The sequence below is a fragment of the Thamnophis sirtalis genome, unplaced genomic scaffold (assembly GCF_051295495.1).
Source record: "Thamnophis sirtalis isolate CommonGarterSnake01/CBP01778 unplaced genomic scaffold, rThaSir2_p1.2 scaffold_4, whole genome shotgun sequence".
Taxonomy (NCBI): Eukaryota; Metazoa; Chordata; class Lepidosauria; order Squamata; family Natricidae; genus Thamnophis; species Thamnophis sirtalis.
Genome location: NW_028261384.1, coordinates 52623880 through 52642205, shown reverse-complemented (window position 1 = coordinate 52642205; position 18326 = coordinate 52623880). Strand labels below are relative to the sequence as shown.

Below are 18326 nucleotides of genomic sequence, written 5' to 3'. Positions count from 1 at the left end.
CTGGTGTTGACCTTGATACACATTGCATTCTTACCAAGAACCTAGAATGTTGTAATATATTGACATAGTATATGTGCAGTTTATTATTATTTTACTCACTGAGGAATAACAGAGTTTAAGAAACAAAGGAATTGCATCTCCTCCTCCTTTTCCCACTTTCTCCCAAAACTGGCTGCCTTGATTGAAATCACAATCATCCCATAACTCCTCATACCTCACAGAAAGACATCTTGAGCTTTGGTGGCACAATGATTAGAATGCAGTATTGCTGGAAAACTGTTCCCACATCTTGGACTTTAATCTTGATGGGTTCAAGATTGACTCAGCTTTCCATCATTCTGAGATTGATAAAATGTTGCAGGCAATATACTGACTTTGTAAGCTGCTCAGAGAGTGCTGTAAGTGCTATGGGGCAGTATATAAGTCCAAATACTATTGCTATTACTATATTGCTAATGTTTTTTGTGCTATGAGTCACCAATAAAATTGCAATTGTTCTACACACAGCTCTTGGCATGGCAAGGTTTTTAGGTGAGAAAAAAAATCCTAAGATGAGACTCTATGCCCTATAAATAGCTTTACTTTTAAAAAACAGACATTTCAGCCTTTCTTTGTTAAATATAAAGTACAAAAGAAGCAGTTGGTTTTTGTGTTTGGCTTTTCAGCTTAATTACTTTGTTTTCCATGATATTTGATGCAGTACTATTCTTGTGAGAAGGAGAGACATGCTTCTGATTACTCAACCACCAAACCCCAATCGGGTTCATTTTTTCTGCAGTCATAAAAGACAAGAGCAGAAACTAGTTTCAAGCCTCTTATCTAAAACACCTGGGAAGCCTACAATACCTTAGTTTCCACTTGAAATGATGCTGCAGCTGTGCTATTGTTATTTCAGTAAATTAAACATCTTTCTGAAAACAATAGGCAATGTTAAAACCAGGCATCCATAGAACATGGAAAAGTTCTGCCTTTGGGTTGGTTTGGCACGTTTTGTGCTTAAAATGGCTTCCAATCTCTTTATGCCTTTTTTACTCTTTAGAAAGCAGTTGAGAGGTGAACAGAAATGCTGCTGGAAGAGAAATGGATAACAGATCTTTCCCTCTAATGCAGGGGTGCCAAATGTGTGTTATCACAGCACTGTCATGTGACATATGACTTTTCCCCTTTTTGCTAAATCGGTCATGGGCGTGGCCATTACGTGATGCATCCAGAGTTGGACAGCCCTGCTCTAATGTTTCTTTACCACCCATGCCTGAAATTTACCTAATACATTTCCTTACCTGATGCTCTCCAGAAATGCTGGGTTTATAATTCCATAATTCCCAACATATATGAAGGGAACCAGGTTGGGAAAGAAGAGTTTATAACCATACTACTAGGAGATAATCTCTCATTTAATTCTGAGTCCTGTTGAACTGGTTTAAAGTAAACATGCATGTGATAAGGCTAAGTAGATACCATATATATATATATATATATATATATATATATATATATATATATATATATATATATATATATATATATATATATATATATATATATATATATATATATATATATATATATATATATATATATATATATAATGTGTGTGTGTGTTTTTTATTTGTGCTGATAAATAAATAAAGGGAGACTAGTATAGAGCTATTTCAAGCTATTTAGCTCTCATCAGCTAGCCATACCCTTACTGGGATTTGAACCTGGGCTATATTACATCCTAGGCAAACTTCTTAGCCATTAGGCCACAGGCTCTTATCCGTTATCAGCGAAGCCAGGGTGAAAGGTATCTATTAGATTTTTTTTTTACAACCCCTGGTAAGCCCCAATTATGGGAGGAAGCTAACTGCTTCCATCATCTGTCTATCGGCTCGTCACAAGAGTCCATCACGACAGAAACCCAATATTTTTACTGTTGCCTTTGTTATATTTGTGTTTTTTTATTTGTGCTGATAAATAAATAAAGGGAGACTAGTATAGATCTATTTCAAGCTATTTAGCTCTCATCAGCTAGCCACACCCTTACTGGGATTTGAACCTAAAAAAAAAAAAAATCTAATAGATACCTTTCACCCTGGCTTCACTGATAACGGATAAGAGCCTGTGGCCTAATGGCTAAGAAGTTTGCCTAGGATGTAATATAGCCCAGGTTCAAATCCCAGTAAATTCATGGTTGCAGACTGTTGTTTCTTTTCATGCAAATGTTTAGCAGGTCACTGGGATTATAAATGCAATTCATAGAATAATGAACACTAGAGGGCCAGCATTGGGAGCACTGGAAGTTGCTTTATGTGATACAGTCTGTTGGTTATTACACAGAGCAGAATACACAGAAGCAAAACCAATTCAAAACAAGTTATAACAGCCCTAAAAAAAACCAACTAAAGCTCTCCAAAACATCTTAAATAAACCAAAACACCCAGAAGCCCATGAGAAGAAGAAAAGTCATCTATAACACAGAGTGCAAGTACTGTAGCAATCATTATGAAGGACACAGGCAGAATATTAACAGTGTATCCATGAAGTGTATTCTTGCAGGCAGAAGACACAATGAAAATTCCTTAATCTCACAACACCAAGAAAGATTTAACCAGATATAGATGAGTTGGTTGCAAAGATAATTTGTGGCATAGGAATTTCAGGAATCTTCCCATTCCCACTCTGAAAAGGAATCTGTGGAGGGGTGGGTGAGTAGCAGTAATTTCAGTGACACCAATTGTGTAAAACTGGTCCTGGGATATTTTTTGAAAGGTGTCAATATTTTCCCTGGCAACTCCAGACAGTGAGAAAGCAGAGTGATAGTTGAACACCTACCAACTCTCACACTTTCAAATATTCTATGAACAGACCATCTGTTCTAATGCTGAGAATATCTACTCAATTTTATTAAAGAAATAACTGAACTTTCTCCTGAGATGAAATGAGCCCAAGAAACTTTTATTGCATGAGTGGATTTAAGCAAGCATATATCACTAAACACATTTACAGAAAATGAGAGCTACTATTCTCTGTGATGCCTAAATATATGTATATGTAATTAGTGCTTAAAATCTTTCAGTCCAAGAGATTGCATTGAGGCAAGGATTCTGGAAGAGTGCTTCATGTTGAAAGTACGGATCTGCCCCAAAGCGGTTCTACTTTATTAGGCTTTATTAGGCCTCTAAAAAGTGTTCTCCAGTAAATGTCTTCCTATGCCATTGGATCCAGATGAAGCTAAGCAATGATGCTGTTATCTGGAGAAATAAGACTTTGGCTGGCAGCCAACCTTTCTATTTTAGAGAGTGCTCTGATAGAATGTTCTTAGGATACAATGGAAAATTAAGAAGAGTTCATCAGAATATGCAAAAGGCATTAAAGTGAGGCCCTGCTAGATGTTGGAAATCTTATTATATCCTGTGCTGTGTAAATACATCTTTCATTCCCTTGAAATGATGATTGGTCTGTCATTCCTATTATGAACTTTTCATCCGGTTTACACAAGCCAAATGCTATATGAATCTGTACGGCACTGCAGTTGGCAGTATTTCCTTTTGTTTGTTAGAATATGTGAGCACTGTCCCTTTTGTAAAGAACAACCACAACAAGGAAAGCAAAGAGTTAACACAGGAATCCTTGGTTGAACAAGCCAGAGTCCTGTTAATATAAAAATGTGAGTCAAGAGCATGTTGATTGGCTTTGGGGCTAAGTAAAAAAATAAAGTAGAGTATGGGAGAGGGGGAGGGAGAGAGAGAGAGAGAGAGAGATTTCAGCCGTTTTCGTCCTGTGTGCGTCCTGTTTTTGGCCCGTTTCAGGTGGCAGGGATAGGTGGTGGTGGCTGCAGTGATCGCCACCACCTAGAACAGGCCAAAAATGGGATGTGCAGAGACCAAAAACAGGATGCACGGAGGCCAAGAACAACTCTTTATTGCATTCATCTGCTAAATCAAAAAGTTCTGACCTTCCCAGTTTGAGAATGGACAATAGATGTGATTTAAGAAAAAAAAGGGGATAAAACACACTGACATATGTAAACTTAATATTGCAATATTAAGTACAGTGCAAGCAAACACAAGATTTAAACTATGTGAATGTAATGCTGAATACTACTACTACTTTTTTTTTAAAGATATGTTTTACTTGCAGTTTTCTTCTTACACCATACATATTTTGTGGACAATGTATTGACTTGGTCAAATCTTTTTTAAACAACACTAACAATAATAATACAAATAAGTATGTGTTATCATAATCTTCCAACTTCAATAATACTATTCTCTCTTTATAATCTTTATCATTTTCCCCATTAAACCTAGATAACATTTATTTGTGCCATGTATTTGTTATCCCCTACTAAATTACTAATATTTAATATTTTTAAGAATTATTCATTATTCCACTATAACTTCAATATTCCAAATGTGTAGTATTACTAATAAAGCCAAATATTAACAATGTTTAATCAATCCTGAGTGTATCGCAAAATCCCCATAATTTCTAATCCTTAATATTTTAAAATCACACCTTAACGCACTATGCACTATTAATGTTGATAATACAATTAGATTACCTAATCCTAAATTTCCATCTACCAAACTCAACTTATTTTAGTTATAATAAGTTGAATTATCTGTTAATATATATATATATACTACTATTTTCACTATTTGTATTTTCCCATTTTATTAATATATTTTCTCATTATTCATAATCACTTAACCTTTTTAAAATTCCATCATTTATTGACTTTTTAGTCAGCCTTTTATCTTTTGGAATCTTGTATCTCTTTTTGATATATTTATGCCTACTGAACATTCCCTTCTGGGTGCCCTTTTCTCTTTCTGCTGTATTATTTCAATACCCATCAACAAGACTTCCTTTTTTAAAAAAGAGATTTTTCTTTTTTCTCTCTGTTCTATTATAAACTTTTAAGGAGTTCTCTAATTGATTCCTACTTATTAATCCTTTCTCTTCTTTATTTTTAGCTTCTTGCATCTCATTTTGATTTTTCCCTTCCACTGCTTCTTTTAATTTCATCTATTTCTTGAATACCATGTTGCCCTTCCCCCCTCTCAACTACATTCATTTCTGTGTCTTTAAACAATCCCCTTGTCTCCTTATTGTTCTTTATCGTTTCATGCACAATTTTTAACATCAAGAATATTTCTTCAAATGCCTCTATTATCCTCTGTAGATCCATTTAATAATAATAATAATAATAATAATAATAACAACAACAATAACAACAATAACAACAACAACAACTCCGCCGTTGCTGGTCCCAAGCCCGGATGAGAAAGGAGGAGGGTTGGGGTCAGGTTGGCAACCTGGCCCCATAAAAAAACCCTGCCAACCCATACAATATGGTGAAAGAAACGAATAAAAATTTTATACCGCATCGGTCATCGCGCGGGTTAACAAGGGCCGCGGCGGATGTTGGGGTCCCTGGACATCCGTCGACAAGTGGACTATAAGTGGACCAGCCAACAAAATGACAAAAAGAGGTTTTTTAAAGCGAATGTATGAATTATGGAAACAACAATATCCAGATTCAAATGCTAGTGAACAACAACTAGCAGATCAAAGGCGATTTATTATACGGAATAAAGTGTTTAGTGAAGTTGAACTTGAGGAAATTCAGGCAAATTGCAAAACCAAAAAAACAATATCACAAGCGGAAATAACTGATATTCAAGACACAACTAAAGACATTATAGTAGAACTCCCAGAAGAAGCTCTCAGGGAGAAAATAACACCACCACCACTAGAACCAGTTATCACTGAACCAACTGATAAACTAACTCAAAAACAAAAAGAATTGAAGGATAAGATCATGGAGCATTTTCTGCTTAATGAGGAAAGGCAACGTTTACCATCACTAAAAACTGTGCCTAAGAAAATTTTGGCCCCTATCATGAAAATGGTTAATGCAGTGTTTTCAACAATTGAATCTGGATCCATCTTGGAAACGAACCAGTTAATGTACAGTGCAGCTGTAATAGTCACTAATGAACTAGGCATTAAAATCAAAGTACCTAGTCATACAACAGAAAAAGCATCAAAGTCAAAGTGGAAAATCCGATTAGAACAAAAAGTCAAAAAATTAAGGGCAGATGCTAGTAACTTAAAGAACATGCATGAGCAACGGCTTAAAAACAACAAAATCATAGATTGGCTAATCAGAAGATATAGATTGGATACAAGAAACATCAATGAAGCTGTAGAGATTGTAAAACAGCAGATAACAGCAACAGCTAGAAAAATTGAAAGATATGAGGCATGAATCATCCAATATAAACAAAACCAGCAATTTCGATCAGACCAATGGCGTTTTTATTAAAGTCTTAATGTGAATGGTGACACCAAAAGTGAAAAGCCAGAAAAGCAGGCCACAGTTGAATTCTGGAAAGAATTGTGGGAAAATGCAAAGGACTACAATAAGGAAGCAAAGTGGATACATGACTTTGAGAAAAGCATTGGCAACAAACAAATGCAAGTATTAGAAATAACAACTGTGATGGTCAAAAATCGAGTTAAAAAGGTAAAGAATTGGACATCACCTGGAAAGGACCAATTACATGGTTTCTGGCTCAAATATCTGACCAGTTTACATGCAATATTGGCCAGGCAACTGAATGAAATTTTACAAAAGGGCCAAATTGATGAATGGTTGACAACTGGAAAAACATACTTGATTCAGAAAGATGCAACTAAAGGAATAACACCTGAAAACTACAGACCAATAACATGCTTGCCAACAACCTTCAAATTACTCACAGGCATTATTGCAGATAACATGATGGATTATTTGGAAACAAACAACATCTTGCCAGTAGAGCAAAAAGGCAACAAAAGGAGCAGGGGCACAAAAGATCAGCTTCTAATTGATAAAATGATATTAGAAACTTGTAAGAACAGAAAAACGAACTTGAATATGGTCTGGATTGATTACAAAAAGGCATTTGATTCACTGCCACATAGTTGGATCATAAAATGCTTAGAAACAACTGGCATTAGCAAAAATATTACATCCTTTACTGAAAAGGCGATGAAACAATGGAGAACTGAGTTGGCAGTAGGGAATGAGATCTACGGAATGGTTAATATCAAGCGAGGAATTTTCCAGGGTGATTCACTTTCACATCTTCTCTTCATCATTGCAATGATCCCACTATCAGTAATCTTAAAAAAAAATGAAATTAGGCTACCAAACAGCCAAAGAAGCTGAAAAAATTTCGCATTTACTATATATGGATGATTTGAAACTCTATGGAAATTCAGAAATAGAAATCCAATCATTGACAAACACAGTCTGAGTATTCAGCACCGATATTTCAATGCAGTTTGGCATGGAAAAATGCGCCACTGTATCCATAAAAAGGGGCAAAATCACTGCATGTGAGGGAATTGAAATGCCCAATGGCCAATTAATTAAATGCAAAGAAAATGAAGCCTACAAATACTTAGGCATTCTGCAGTTGGATAACATCAAGCATTGAGAAGTAAAAACTATTGTCAGGCGAGAGTACACTAACAGAGTTAGGAAAATTTTGAAATCTAAATTGAATGGTGGAAATACAATCAAGGCCATAAATACCTGGGCAATACCAGTTATAAGATACACAGCTGGTATAGTTAACTGGACACAAGCTGATTTGGACCTTTTGGACCGAAAAACCAGGAAACTAATGACAATGCACTACAGTTTACATCCACGTGGTGATACTGATAGACTATATCTGCCCCGAAAATCAGGTGGCAGAGGATTATTACAAGTGAAGCAAACAGTTGAAGAAGAAAAACATGCACTGGCTGATTATTTAAAAGAAAATCAAGAACATCTATTAACCGAAGTAAAGAACAAAAATCTACTGAAGGCCCAACAGACGAAACAAGAATACAGAAAAGATGTGATAGAATCAAGAATGGAGAGTTGGCAGAACAAAGCACTGCATGGCCAATTTCTGGAAAAAATAAAAGATAAAGTGGACAGTGAACAAACTTGGTTATGGTTAACAACAGGTACATTAAAGAAAGAAACAGAGTCACTAATCCTGGCTGCGCAAGAACAAGCTATCCGCACAAATGCCATTAAGGCCAAAATCGAAAAATCCTCTGATGATGCCAAATGCAGACTTTGCAAAGAAGCTGACGAAACTGTTGATCACATACTCAGCTGCTGTAAAAAAACTGATTATAAATTGCGGCACAATTCAGTAGCACAAATGATCCATTGGAATTTGCAAAAATTATAATATCAAAACAGCAAAAAACTGGTGGGAACATCAGCCTGAAAAAGTCACCGAAAATCAGATGGTCAAGATCTTGTGGGATTTCCGTATACAAACCGACAAAATATTGGCGCATAATACACCAGACATCACACTGGTTGAGAAAAATAAGGTCACAATCATAGACCAGGTGATAGCAGGGTCGCCGAGAAGGAACATGAAAAAATCGCAAGATACCAGGACTTATAAATCGAAATTCAACGACTATGGCACAAACCAGCAGTGATAATTCCAGTGGTAATTGGCACACTGGGTGCTATACCAAAAGCACTGGAATTACATTTAAAACAGTTAAAAATTGACAAAATCACCATCAGTCAAATGCAAAAAGCCGCACTGCTTGGATCTGCACACATATTACGAAAATACGTTACGACGTCCTAGGCCCCTGGGTGGGGCCCAACTAGTAACCAATGCCAAATCTGGCGAAACAACTGGCCGCTGTGATACAATTGTATAATAATGAGTATATTTCTATGGTTCCAATATCTCAATATTTAAAAACTCCTGCTTAATAACATTTCATCAATCCCATAATTATACTTCCAAAACACCTAAATTTATATTCTTTAAAATTCTTTAGTAATTTACAGTGTTATAGTTTTCCCATTATATTATCCAAATTTTAAAGTCTTATTTAACTTTCCTACTTTTCTCTTTTTTTTTAATCACCTTTCTTCTTCTGTCTCATAGAATGTTCTGTTTGGATTTGGACCTTAATAGTCCAAATTCAAATTAACCCACTAGATTCCTCCAATTTTTCAGATCCATAATCCAATAGTCCCGTGATGGTGTACCTATGGCATGTGTGTTGGAAGTGGCATGCAAATCCACCTCTCCAGGCATGTGGGGCTGTTGCCCATTGCTCTTCTGGATTCAGGGTGCTGGCCAGCTGGTTTTCACATGCGGGGGCATGCCAGAAACCGGAAGAGCAGCTGCCTGATGAGCATGTGTGCGCTAGGAAGATTACATTCCTATTTCTGGCATGCACATGCATGTTGTCCACTTGGTCTTCTGGTTTCTGGTCCGCAGGTGCACGCAAAGCCCAGCAATAGGAAGAGCAACAAGTGCACGTGCCAAAAGACGCGGCGATGGGATCCTGGAGGTCGCTTCCTAGGGGAGCAGAGCTGTCTGTCAGGATGGGTAGGCTGGGACTTTCCTCCCTCCCCACCCAAACAGGCTTCTTGCGCAGCCCCAGCCCTCCAGCTTGCAACGCATCCATGGTCTGAAGCACCTGGCTGGCTCAGGTGTCCCAGAAGAGCTGGCCTCCGCATAGCCCTCCTCCAGCCATTTCTGCCAAGGAAGCACAATTGCATCCCAGCTGGTGTGCTGTCCCTGAATTCCTCTCATCTGGCTCAGCCCCTGCGCAGTCCCGCTGCCTCAAGAGCAGCAGCCACAGGGAGAAGGGCAGGAACAATCAGCCCGCTCCCATGCCGGTGAGCCAGGCTCTTGGCAGCGTCTCCATGCGTAAGGAGCTGTGCTCTCCTCGGCCCTTCTGGGGCAGCTTGCCATTTTGACACTCGGTGCCGTAAATGTTTGTGTGCGCTCCTGTTTTGGCACTTAGTGCCAAAAAGGTTTGCCAACACTGAGTAGGATCTCCCGATAACGGTTATCAATTGGATTTCAGAAGGATCAGTGGAACCCACTATTTTCCAGCAATTCTCGCCACAACGTCAACCGGAAGTCCTTGAATACTTCTTCATGGAATTCTTTAAATGGTTCTTCAAGGTATTGGATTCACTTTGCAGGTATTTTTGGGGAGCCTACATGTACAGCAGTCTCACTTCTGCAGATCTCCATGAACATCTATGAACATAATGGAGATGCCAGTAGGTACAGCAGTCAAGTGAGGATGGATATCCCTCCAAAGGCTCATCCTGTCTGGCTCTGAATTCAAAGTTGTTACCCTTACAAACATTCAAAATTTCAAAGGCAATTTATATAGAGAAAAGGATAATATCAGAGTTTGAAAAAGACATATTGATGTTGTATACAGCAGCAAGGAAAAGAACTAGGAAATCTTTTAGGAAAGGAGGTTATAACTTAAATGGATGCAATATTTTCACAATTGTTGAAAAGAGAGAATGCATATCTCTACTTGTCAATCAGGCAATCGGCCTTTTATTAAATAATGAGACCCATTGATGATAGAAGCTTGTGTATATCCATGTACCATGTTGAACTTTGTAATTCCTATACCCATTATGTTTACATTCTTCATTAACAGATGTAATTTAAAAATTAGCAATCTAGACTAAAATTTAGGTTCGAATTTGAGCTAATGTGCAATCTACTAAACCACACTGTCTTTATCTTACTTGATCACACAATGTCCAAGAAAGACTATCCTAGTATTGTCACTTATCAATTAGCAAATACTGTAGTTGCCTTGTGTAAAATGAAAAGTTCTTTATCTGATATGACTAAAATAAAACTCTGATCCCCCTCTACTTTCCATATTTTTCACAGGTCCATGATCGTCTGGATCGATACTGCTGTGGTTTCCAACCAGATTTCTCTGAGTCTTGTGTTCAGGAATTGCTCCATGAGAAATGCCGAAATCCTGCAGAACTGTTTTTGGTCCATATTTTGGTATGCCCAATTATTGTTGAAGCTAAGTGATTTACAGAATACTTAACTTACATGTGTGTGTGTGTGTGTGTGTGTGTGTTTGTGTGTGTGTTTGTATGTGTGTGATCAGTTTTAAAAACTAGTGACCAGCCTGAGTGCTCTCCTAAGGAACTGGGTGAGCAATATACAAACACATACACACACCACTGTTCATTACAGTAGCTACAATATAAAGTGGGGAGCTTGCCCCATGATCTAAGAAATTAATAAACAACTATCCATATGTATAACTCTAAGGTATAAACTGGGAAGTACTTAAGGTGCTCCTTCCCTAGGTAATAAAGGTTTTCTACCTTGCCAGGTAAGGAAGGGGAACTTATTCTACAACTTTGTTGCTTATGCTTATCCAATTCCTTAGGAGATTCCTCAAGCTATAGTTTTGAAAATCCATCCATCACTTAAACTGTAACCTCAGTGATTTAACTGGAATTTTCACAGAAGAACATCCTAGACTGAACTCAGAAGTGCCTTGTGAAGATTTCTGAGTCAGAAGCCCCAAATCAACATTGTTTTCGAGAAGGCTCCCTCATTTTCTAGTTATTTATTTTTCATGTTTCCTCCAGTGGTGGGTTGCAGGTGGTATGCCTCGGTACAGGCGTACAGGAGCTTGCCTGGAGCACCAGATACTCTTCTGATACGGTGATCTGGAGGGCCTACCCGCCCACCCGAGCTCCTTACCGGTCTTTTAAGTCTTCTGCACTTCCGCACATGGGCATGACATGTACAGCACCTGTGCGACGCTCCGCTGAGCAGCTGGAGTGTTGCAGAGGCTCGTGGAGGTGCTAAGATGCATGCGTGCACTGCGTGTGTGTGCACGTGCATTGTATGCGTCCATGTGGGCACCGCTGGACCCGGTTGGAACGGGATCTGGAACCCACCACTGGTTTCCTCCCATTGGTCTTATGTTGTATGTTTAATTTTTCTTGAATTTTCTTTTTCTTGTAATATTGTTGTAGAATAAGTAACCCTAAATATGATGAGCAGCAAGGCAAACACTCCAAAATTTCATCAAACATTGTATTAGTCCATTCACTTCATTACTCTGTTCTCAGTTAATTGCCAGGTTGACTTTTTTTCCTTCTTTCAGGTGCGGAAAAGCAAGCCTTCTCAGTTAGTATTTATTGACAATGCAGGAAGACCTTTCCACTCTGAAACGAAACTTAATTTCAGACTTCTGCAAGGGATAGATGGGTAAGAGGGATGATAGAGTATCTGAGCTAACAGAAGGTCAGTTTGATGGGGTACAAATTCTAAATATTTCCAAACAGAAGGGAATCGAGTGATGATTTTAATCAATTTTCCTTTCTATTATATCCTGCAATGTCCTGGAAATTAGTATTGATGGGGACCCTCAAACTTCCAAACATAATGCATAAAGGGAGAGGAACTGGACAAAATCATTTGGATCTGCAGAGTGAATCTCCATTGGATTCTGGTCTCTCTACTCATACAGTTTAAAAACCTTTCATCTGTAGAAAAAGTCAAATCTATATAGATTGAAGACTAATCAATGGGAGAAAAGATAACTTACAAGCCTTTTTGTCTGAAGTTTTTTTTCATGTTGCTTTCTTTGAGTCAAGCTTGACTTGATATCAAATGTTCAGTTGTGTTTCATGTGTTAGTATTTCTTAAATTACCATTTTGGATTTCCTCTTGTCATTTAGGTGAGAAGGTTCTTAAATCCAATCACATTGTCTGCTAAACAGGAGGAGACAAAATTTGGTTGCAATGAAAACAATGATAGCACAATGATGCTGGTTATTTATTTATTTATTTATCATATTTAGAAACCACCCATCTCTTTCATAGAGCAATTCTGGGTGGTGTACAAATAAACATACAAACATAAAAGATACATGTGAGTATTATAGTAAAAATAATTAAAAGAATACAAGACTTAAAATTGAAAATATGAAGAGAGAGCCCTTAGAGAGTTAACCAGCCGATGGCGGTGTGCTCTTCTATGGACCCTAAGCGAGTCAGTAATTGTTTACTGCAATTATATATCTGTCTTCCCAGAAGAAAACTTGCATATAAAAAACATGTAAGATTACGGACTTTAAGACACAAAATTTTCTGCGACATATAGTTTTATGAACTACAACTCTTTTCTTTACATGAATTGAATTATAATCCTTGATAATTTATGAATGTCATTAAGATTAAATATGTTTTTAGTCAAACCCTTGAAATCATGTCTTTTGCAAGAAATATAATAATGTTGTGAATCTACATGTTTATAAAGTACAGGTGTTATTCTGTTAAGTTTTGGGGGGAATCCCTTTCTCTATTTATATTCTTTTCAGGTTTCCCCGGACAGCTGTAACAATGCTCCAATCAGGATGCCTACAAAACCTGCTTTTACAATCCTTGCATGTAGATACAGAATTCTGGGGAAGTCAAGGTGGATATGAAGGTCTGAAGTATTGGCTTAATACCATTGACAGGAGAGGCCAGGTTCTGCTTCAATACATTAAAGAACATAATTTGACCATCACTGAAGATTCCTTGGATTAGCTTTTGATGAAAAGTATTATACATACTCTGCTTTAGGAAAGAGCACTGAACTCTGGAAAGACCCAGTGCCCTGGTGACAAGCAGGCATTCTGCTAACTACAGAAGCTGTTCTATATGAATTCAGAGAAATAAAATGTATGAAATAAAATTGTAAAGGGTAGTATGGCTGGATAACCAGAAACAGAATGAAAATGTAACTGATATTAATATAGCCTCGGATGGATATCCTTGTGAGAAATTTCCACAATACATTTCCATATAAAATGTCCTCTATTTTCCTAATTAAAGTTTGTTTTATCATAATGGCATGATGTTTTAAACAGATAAAAAAATCTGACTTGACACGCATGATCCATACCACTTTAATGATATAGAACCAGCTTCCCTAATCTATTGAGCTCCATGTTGCAGGGTGGAGATTCTGAGTTGTAATCCCAACATTATCTAGAATGTATCCTCTTGAGAGAGACTAAGTTAGAAGGAAGGGATGGAATGGACCAGACTTTGATTATTTTGTTCCAAATTGTCTCAAAATCCAGAAACTCCAATTTTCTAATTTCACGGAGTCAAAAGGAAGTAGCTTAGTTAGAACTCAGCAAATTTGAAAAGGATTCAATTGTATTGGTTTGAGCCAGAAAAAAATTCTGAATATTTTTTAAAAATGTGTTGTTTGCCATCATATTCCTAGTGATGCTTCTTTAAAATGGATTTGATTGACTGCAAGGGCTGTAAAATGGATCAGCAACACAAATTCACCAGGTCTTTCCATAATCATGTATTATTGAACTTTCTCCATTTGTAAGCATGTTCTGGATTCCAAAATGTCTCAGTATCAGATAAATTTGTATAGCAGCCTGGCACCTTCATTGCTTGTCCGTTCCAGCAACCCACAGCTTTGAAAAGCTCCATCTTAAAATTGTTTCTGCCTTTCCTCAGTCACAGTTGGTTGTCATGGAAATTATTAAGGTGGCTTGCCATGGAAGGCAGCCATCAGCAGCTAAAAAAAATCCTTTATGAAATAAATACCTTATTTTCATGTAAATCAATTCTGCTTATGAGATGGAAGAAGGTGAGAAAAGCAAAACTGACACTGTCTGCAGTACAGAAAATAGCATTTTGTGATATATTTTTTTGTGTTTTTATTCTATTAAAAATCTCAGGCTGCACCTTACAACTCACTAGGCAAATGTCAGGTAAATAATTTCTCTCCCACAACCTTTCATATTCTTTATAGGGAAATCAGATGAGATACCGACAGTACTGATCTGAAAGAAACAAACAATTCAGAATCCATTTTTATATAGGTTTTCTATTAAAGCCTATTAAAATGAATGAAGCAGTTTTCCAATTTGCCAGATCACTTCATCATACTGTACAAAATCCCACACAAAATGAGGTGGGTAAAATACAGACAAGTTCAAAAAGTCAGTGTTTATTTATAAGGTTAAAATGAAAACTCAATATTAAAAACAGTAGCTGCAGTTAAAATTCATTTGTCACCAATGAATAGACTTATTAATTTGGTCCCTACAAAATAATTTTCTACTACCAAGTTTTGAAAAGCAAGGCTCAAAAAATGGCTTAAGAGAAACATGCTAAATCAGAAATGAAAAGAAAGACATCAGTCTTTATTTTAGTGAAGCCTGAGATTTACTATATCATCGTATTTTATTTTCAAATTTTATTAATTAGACTTGTATGCTTCCCATCTCACCTTTATATGACTTTGGGTGGCTTACAAACATTAAAAGCAGGTAAATATTTAAAACAACAACAATAATGATAATGATAATCATTTGATAATAACAAAATCTGGCAATGGCTAAGAGCAGGAAAGTTGGAGAAAGAGTCAGAGGTATTCTAGCTGCACAAGACCAAACCTTAAGAATAAATGCATACAAATCCAGAATTGAGAAAACAGCAACAGACAGCAAGTGCTGCTTCTGCAAAGAAGCTGAGGAAATAGTGGATCACACCACAACAACTGGAGCACCATCAGCATTGACAAAATCACCTGCAAAAGGCAGCTTTATTTGGAACATCATATATATCCTGTGATTATACCTTTAATACCATCAAACATCAACATTTGCCTATCCCAGGTCCTTGGAATGGTCTCAATAAGTGGATAAAAGTGCCAAATCCAACCTGAATAGCTGGCTGACTGTGATGAACCATAATAATCATCTTGCCCAATGGAAAATTCCCAAAAGCTTGTATGCTCCCTGAGAGTTTCAATGTTTTTATTAAAAGTATTACTCGCTTATAGATTACAGAAGAGATATGTTGGAAAGAGCCACCATCATTTTATTTGCTTTAATGTTTTTCAGGCATTTCCAATTTAACTCTTCAAGAGGTTCTTTTAAGTTCAAATGACTTCAGGCAAAAGGAATAATAAATTAACTCCATACATTTGTGCTTGTCCCTTCACTGCTCATTCAAGTGGCATTTAAGCTATGAAATTTAGAAGCAAATATTAGCTCTTCATTAAAGGGATCTTTTTGAGTCAAATCATAAACGGACATTTGGAGGTTAAAGAATGATTCATTGGCTGTTTCCACCTATTATTAACTTAAATTGGAAATCATCTAGAATTTATTATCACTCTATATCACATTACTGAGAGGTGAATTTCCTAATTCCCTGTGTGGATATTAATCTAATATTGTTCTGTCATGCAGGAGCATTCTTTAAAAATATTTTTTTAAAGCATGGTAAAAAGGGCTGTAAGAATTAATAGCAGTTCATAACTCCCAATTCCTCATACATGTGATTCCAGTAATGCTGTCCCAATTAAGTGATGGTCCTCAAACTTACCAAAAGAATGTTTTAAAAATGTGACGGAAAAAACCTACATCAAATCCCCTGCCTTCAAACTGCAAATGCCAAATTGGCACATGATATATCTCACATGATTTCTCATTGTCATCTTGCAGCAAAGATAATTTCTGTCTAGTTCCAATGCTTGGAATCTAAAAAATACAGTTCTTCCACCAAATGCATACATTTTAAAAGTGCCAATGTTGCAATTGGATATGCCTACTGCTGTTTCCATTTTATGTGTACTTGTGTGAGGCAGAGGTTTTTTAAAAAAAAACATTGTAAGCAAAGGACCTCCCCTCCCCCAAAACTCAGTCAAACCAAAGGCTCAGTAGCAAATAGTGAATTCATTCATTCATTTTCATTCATTTTATTTGTCTTGTATGCCGCCCACTCCGGAGGACTCCGGGCGGCTCACAACAGACAAGGGAAAGGGGATAAATAGACAAGATAACACTTTAAAAAAAGGTGCAACATTCACAATTTCCGTGGGGCTGGGTGTTTCACAAGCCCCCCGGCCTGCTGGAGCAGCCAGGACTTGGTGGCTTTGCGGAAGGCCAGGAGGGTAGTAAGGGTCCAGATCTCCACGGGGAGGTCATTCCAGAGGGCTGGAGCTGCAACAGAGAAGGCTCTCCCCCGGGAAGTCGCCAGCCGACATTGGCTGGCAGATGGAATCCGGAGGAGACCTAACCTGTGAGATCTTATCGGTCTGAGACGCAAGGGAGAAGGAAGCAATCTCTGGTGGAAACATCAGGACCATTGATTAGACAAGGCAGACTATGGAGAAAGATGAAAATGAGGGACAGAGGGAATATTAACACAGTAGACAGATAGTAGGGAAATTTTTCAAGCTATCCCACACAATGATTTAGCTGCTATGATGTCATGGAAGAAAATCCTCATTCAATACAGAAGATAAGTAGAGTGGTACTTCAGCTACTGGGAAGATTGCAAAGAAAATTGGGAACAGATATCCAATATGTTCTTGCTCCCCTATTAAGTTTCTGGCATTGTTGAAGACTATCTACTATATGTTCTTAGGAATTGCCAATAGCTAATATACAATAATACCTCAAAATACACATGCATGTCTTAATAATGGAAGAAATACAGGGACAGAAAAGTTACATTTATTTACAACAGTGCAGTCAGTTAGGATTATATTAATAACAATAAAGCTTTCTATGCATTTTCCAGAGCTTCTTTTTATAGTTACAGTAATAATAGCTGATACTAATAACACTTTCTGGTTTTCCGGAAGTAATGTTATGTATTTATATTGTCTGGTAGCTGAGTCTCAAAAGACTCATAAATGTTATTTCATAGTAATAGTAAACCTAATGATAAGATATAAATTAGTGTAATGTTCCATTTACAATCAACAAAGAAAGAGAAAGTTCCTACTGTGATGGATTTTGTTCATTAGTATGAAGACCACTTGAAGAAGAGCTTTTGAGCTCTTGGCTTTCAAATGGTTAGGCAAATAGTTCATCCAAAAAAACTGAACAAGCAAACAAACAAACCTGTCAGGAAGTGAAGCAGATTAATAATCAGCTAACTCAAGATCACTGATTTTTTTGTTGAAATGAGCAACAGGGGACAAGTTTTTTCTTAGAGAGCTCAATATCTGATCATGCATATAATCAAATGAAGAGGGGGATACACATGTCACTAAGTTTTTCAATTATTTAGTTACAAAACAAAATCACATCATCCATACAAATATGGAGCCTTGGAAAAATATTACAAAAACCAATACCTCTTTTAGCCCAGTCAAACAAGGTTGTTGCTGTGGGGATAGGATAAAGGGAATGAAGCAGGGTGTGTTCCAGTAGGCACTACTGCTGGTTCACTTGTCTGCACTTTGTGCACATGTGCAGTGCAATAAACATTGTTCTGCACATGCTGCAGAAGAGAAAAACAAGATGGCGGTGTTTATGACGCTGCTCGGATAACTGTTTCGGGGGCATGGCAGGCCTGGGTCGCTGTCAGTTCCAGTGACCCAGGCTGCCAAACCACTACTAGTTTGGCCAAACTGGTAGGAACCCACTACTGGAGTGAAGGTTTAAAGCAGAGGTGGTTTTTTTGCAC

At 37.2% G+C, this 18326-nt stretch overlaps 1 protein-coding gene across 1 annotated transcript in view; it reads left to right on the top strand.

Annotated features, from left to right (window-relative positions):
- Window positions 1-14300, top strand: part of GASK1A (golgi associated kinase 1A) — a 49810-nt gene extending 35510 nt beyond the window's left edge. The window contains exons 3-5 of the mRNA XM_014062063.2: window positions 10737-10859; window positions 11986-12089; window positions 13205-14300. Coding sequence (XP_013917538.2) covers window positions 10737-10859; window positions 11986-12089; window positions 13205-13415 — 438 coding nt within the window. The 3' untranslated portion in view covers window positions 13416-14300. The remainder of the gene's footprint in view (window positions 1-10736; window positions 10860-11985; window positions 12090-13204) is intronic.
- Window positions 14301-18326: the final 4026 nt, after the last annotated feature.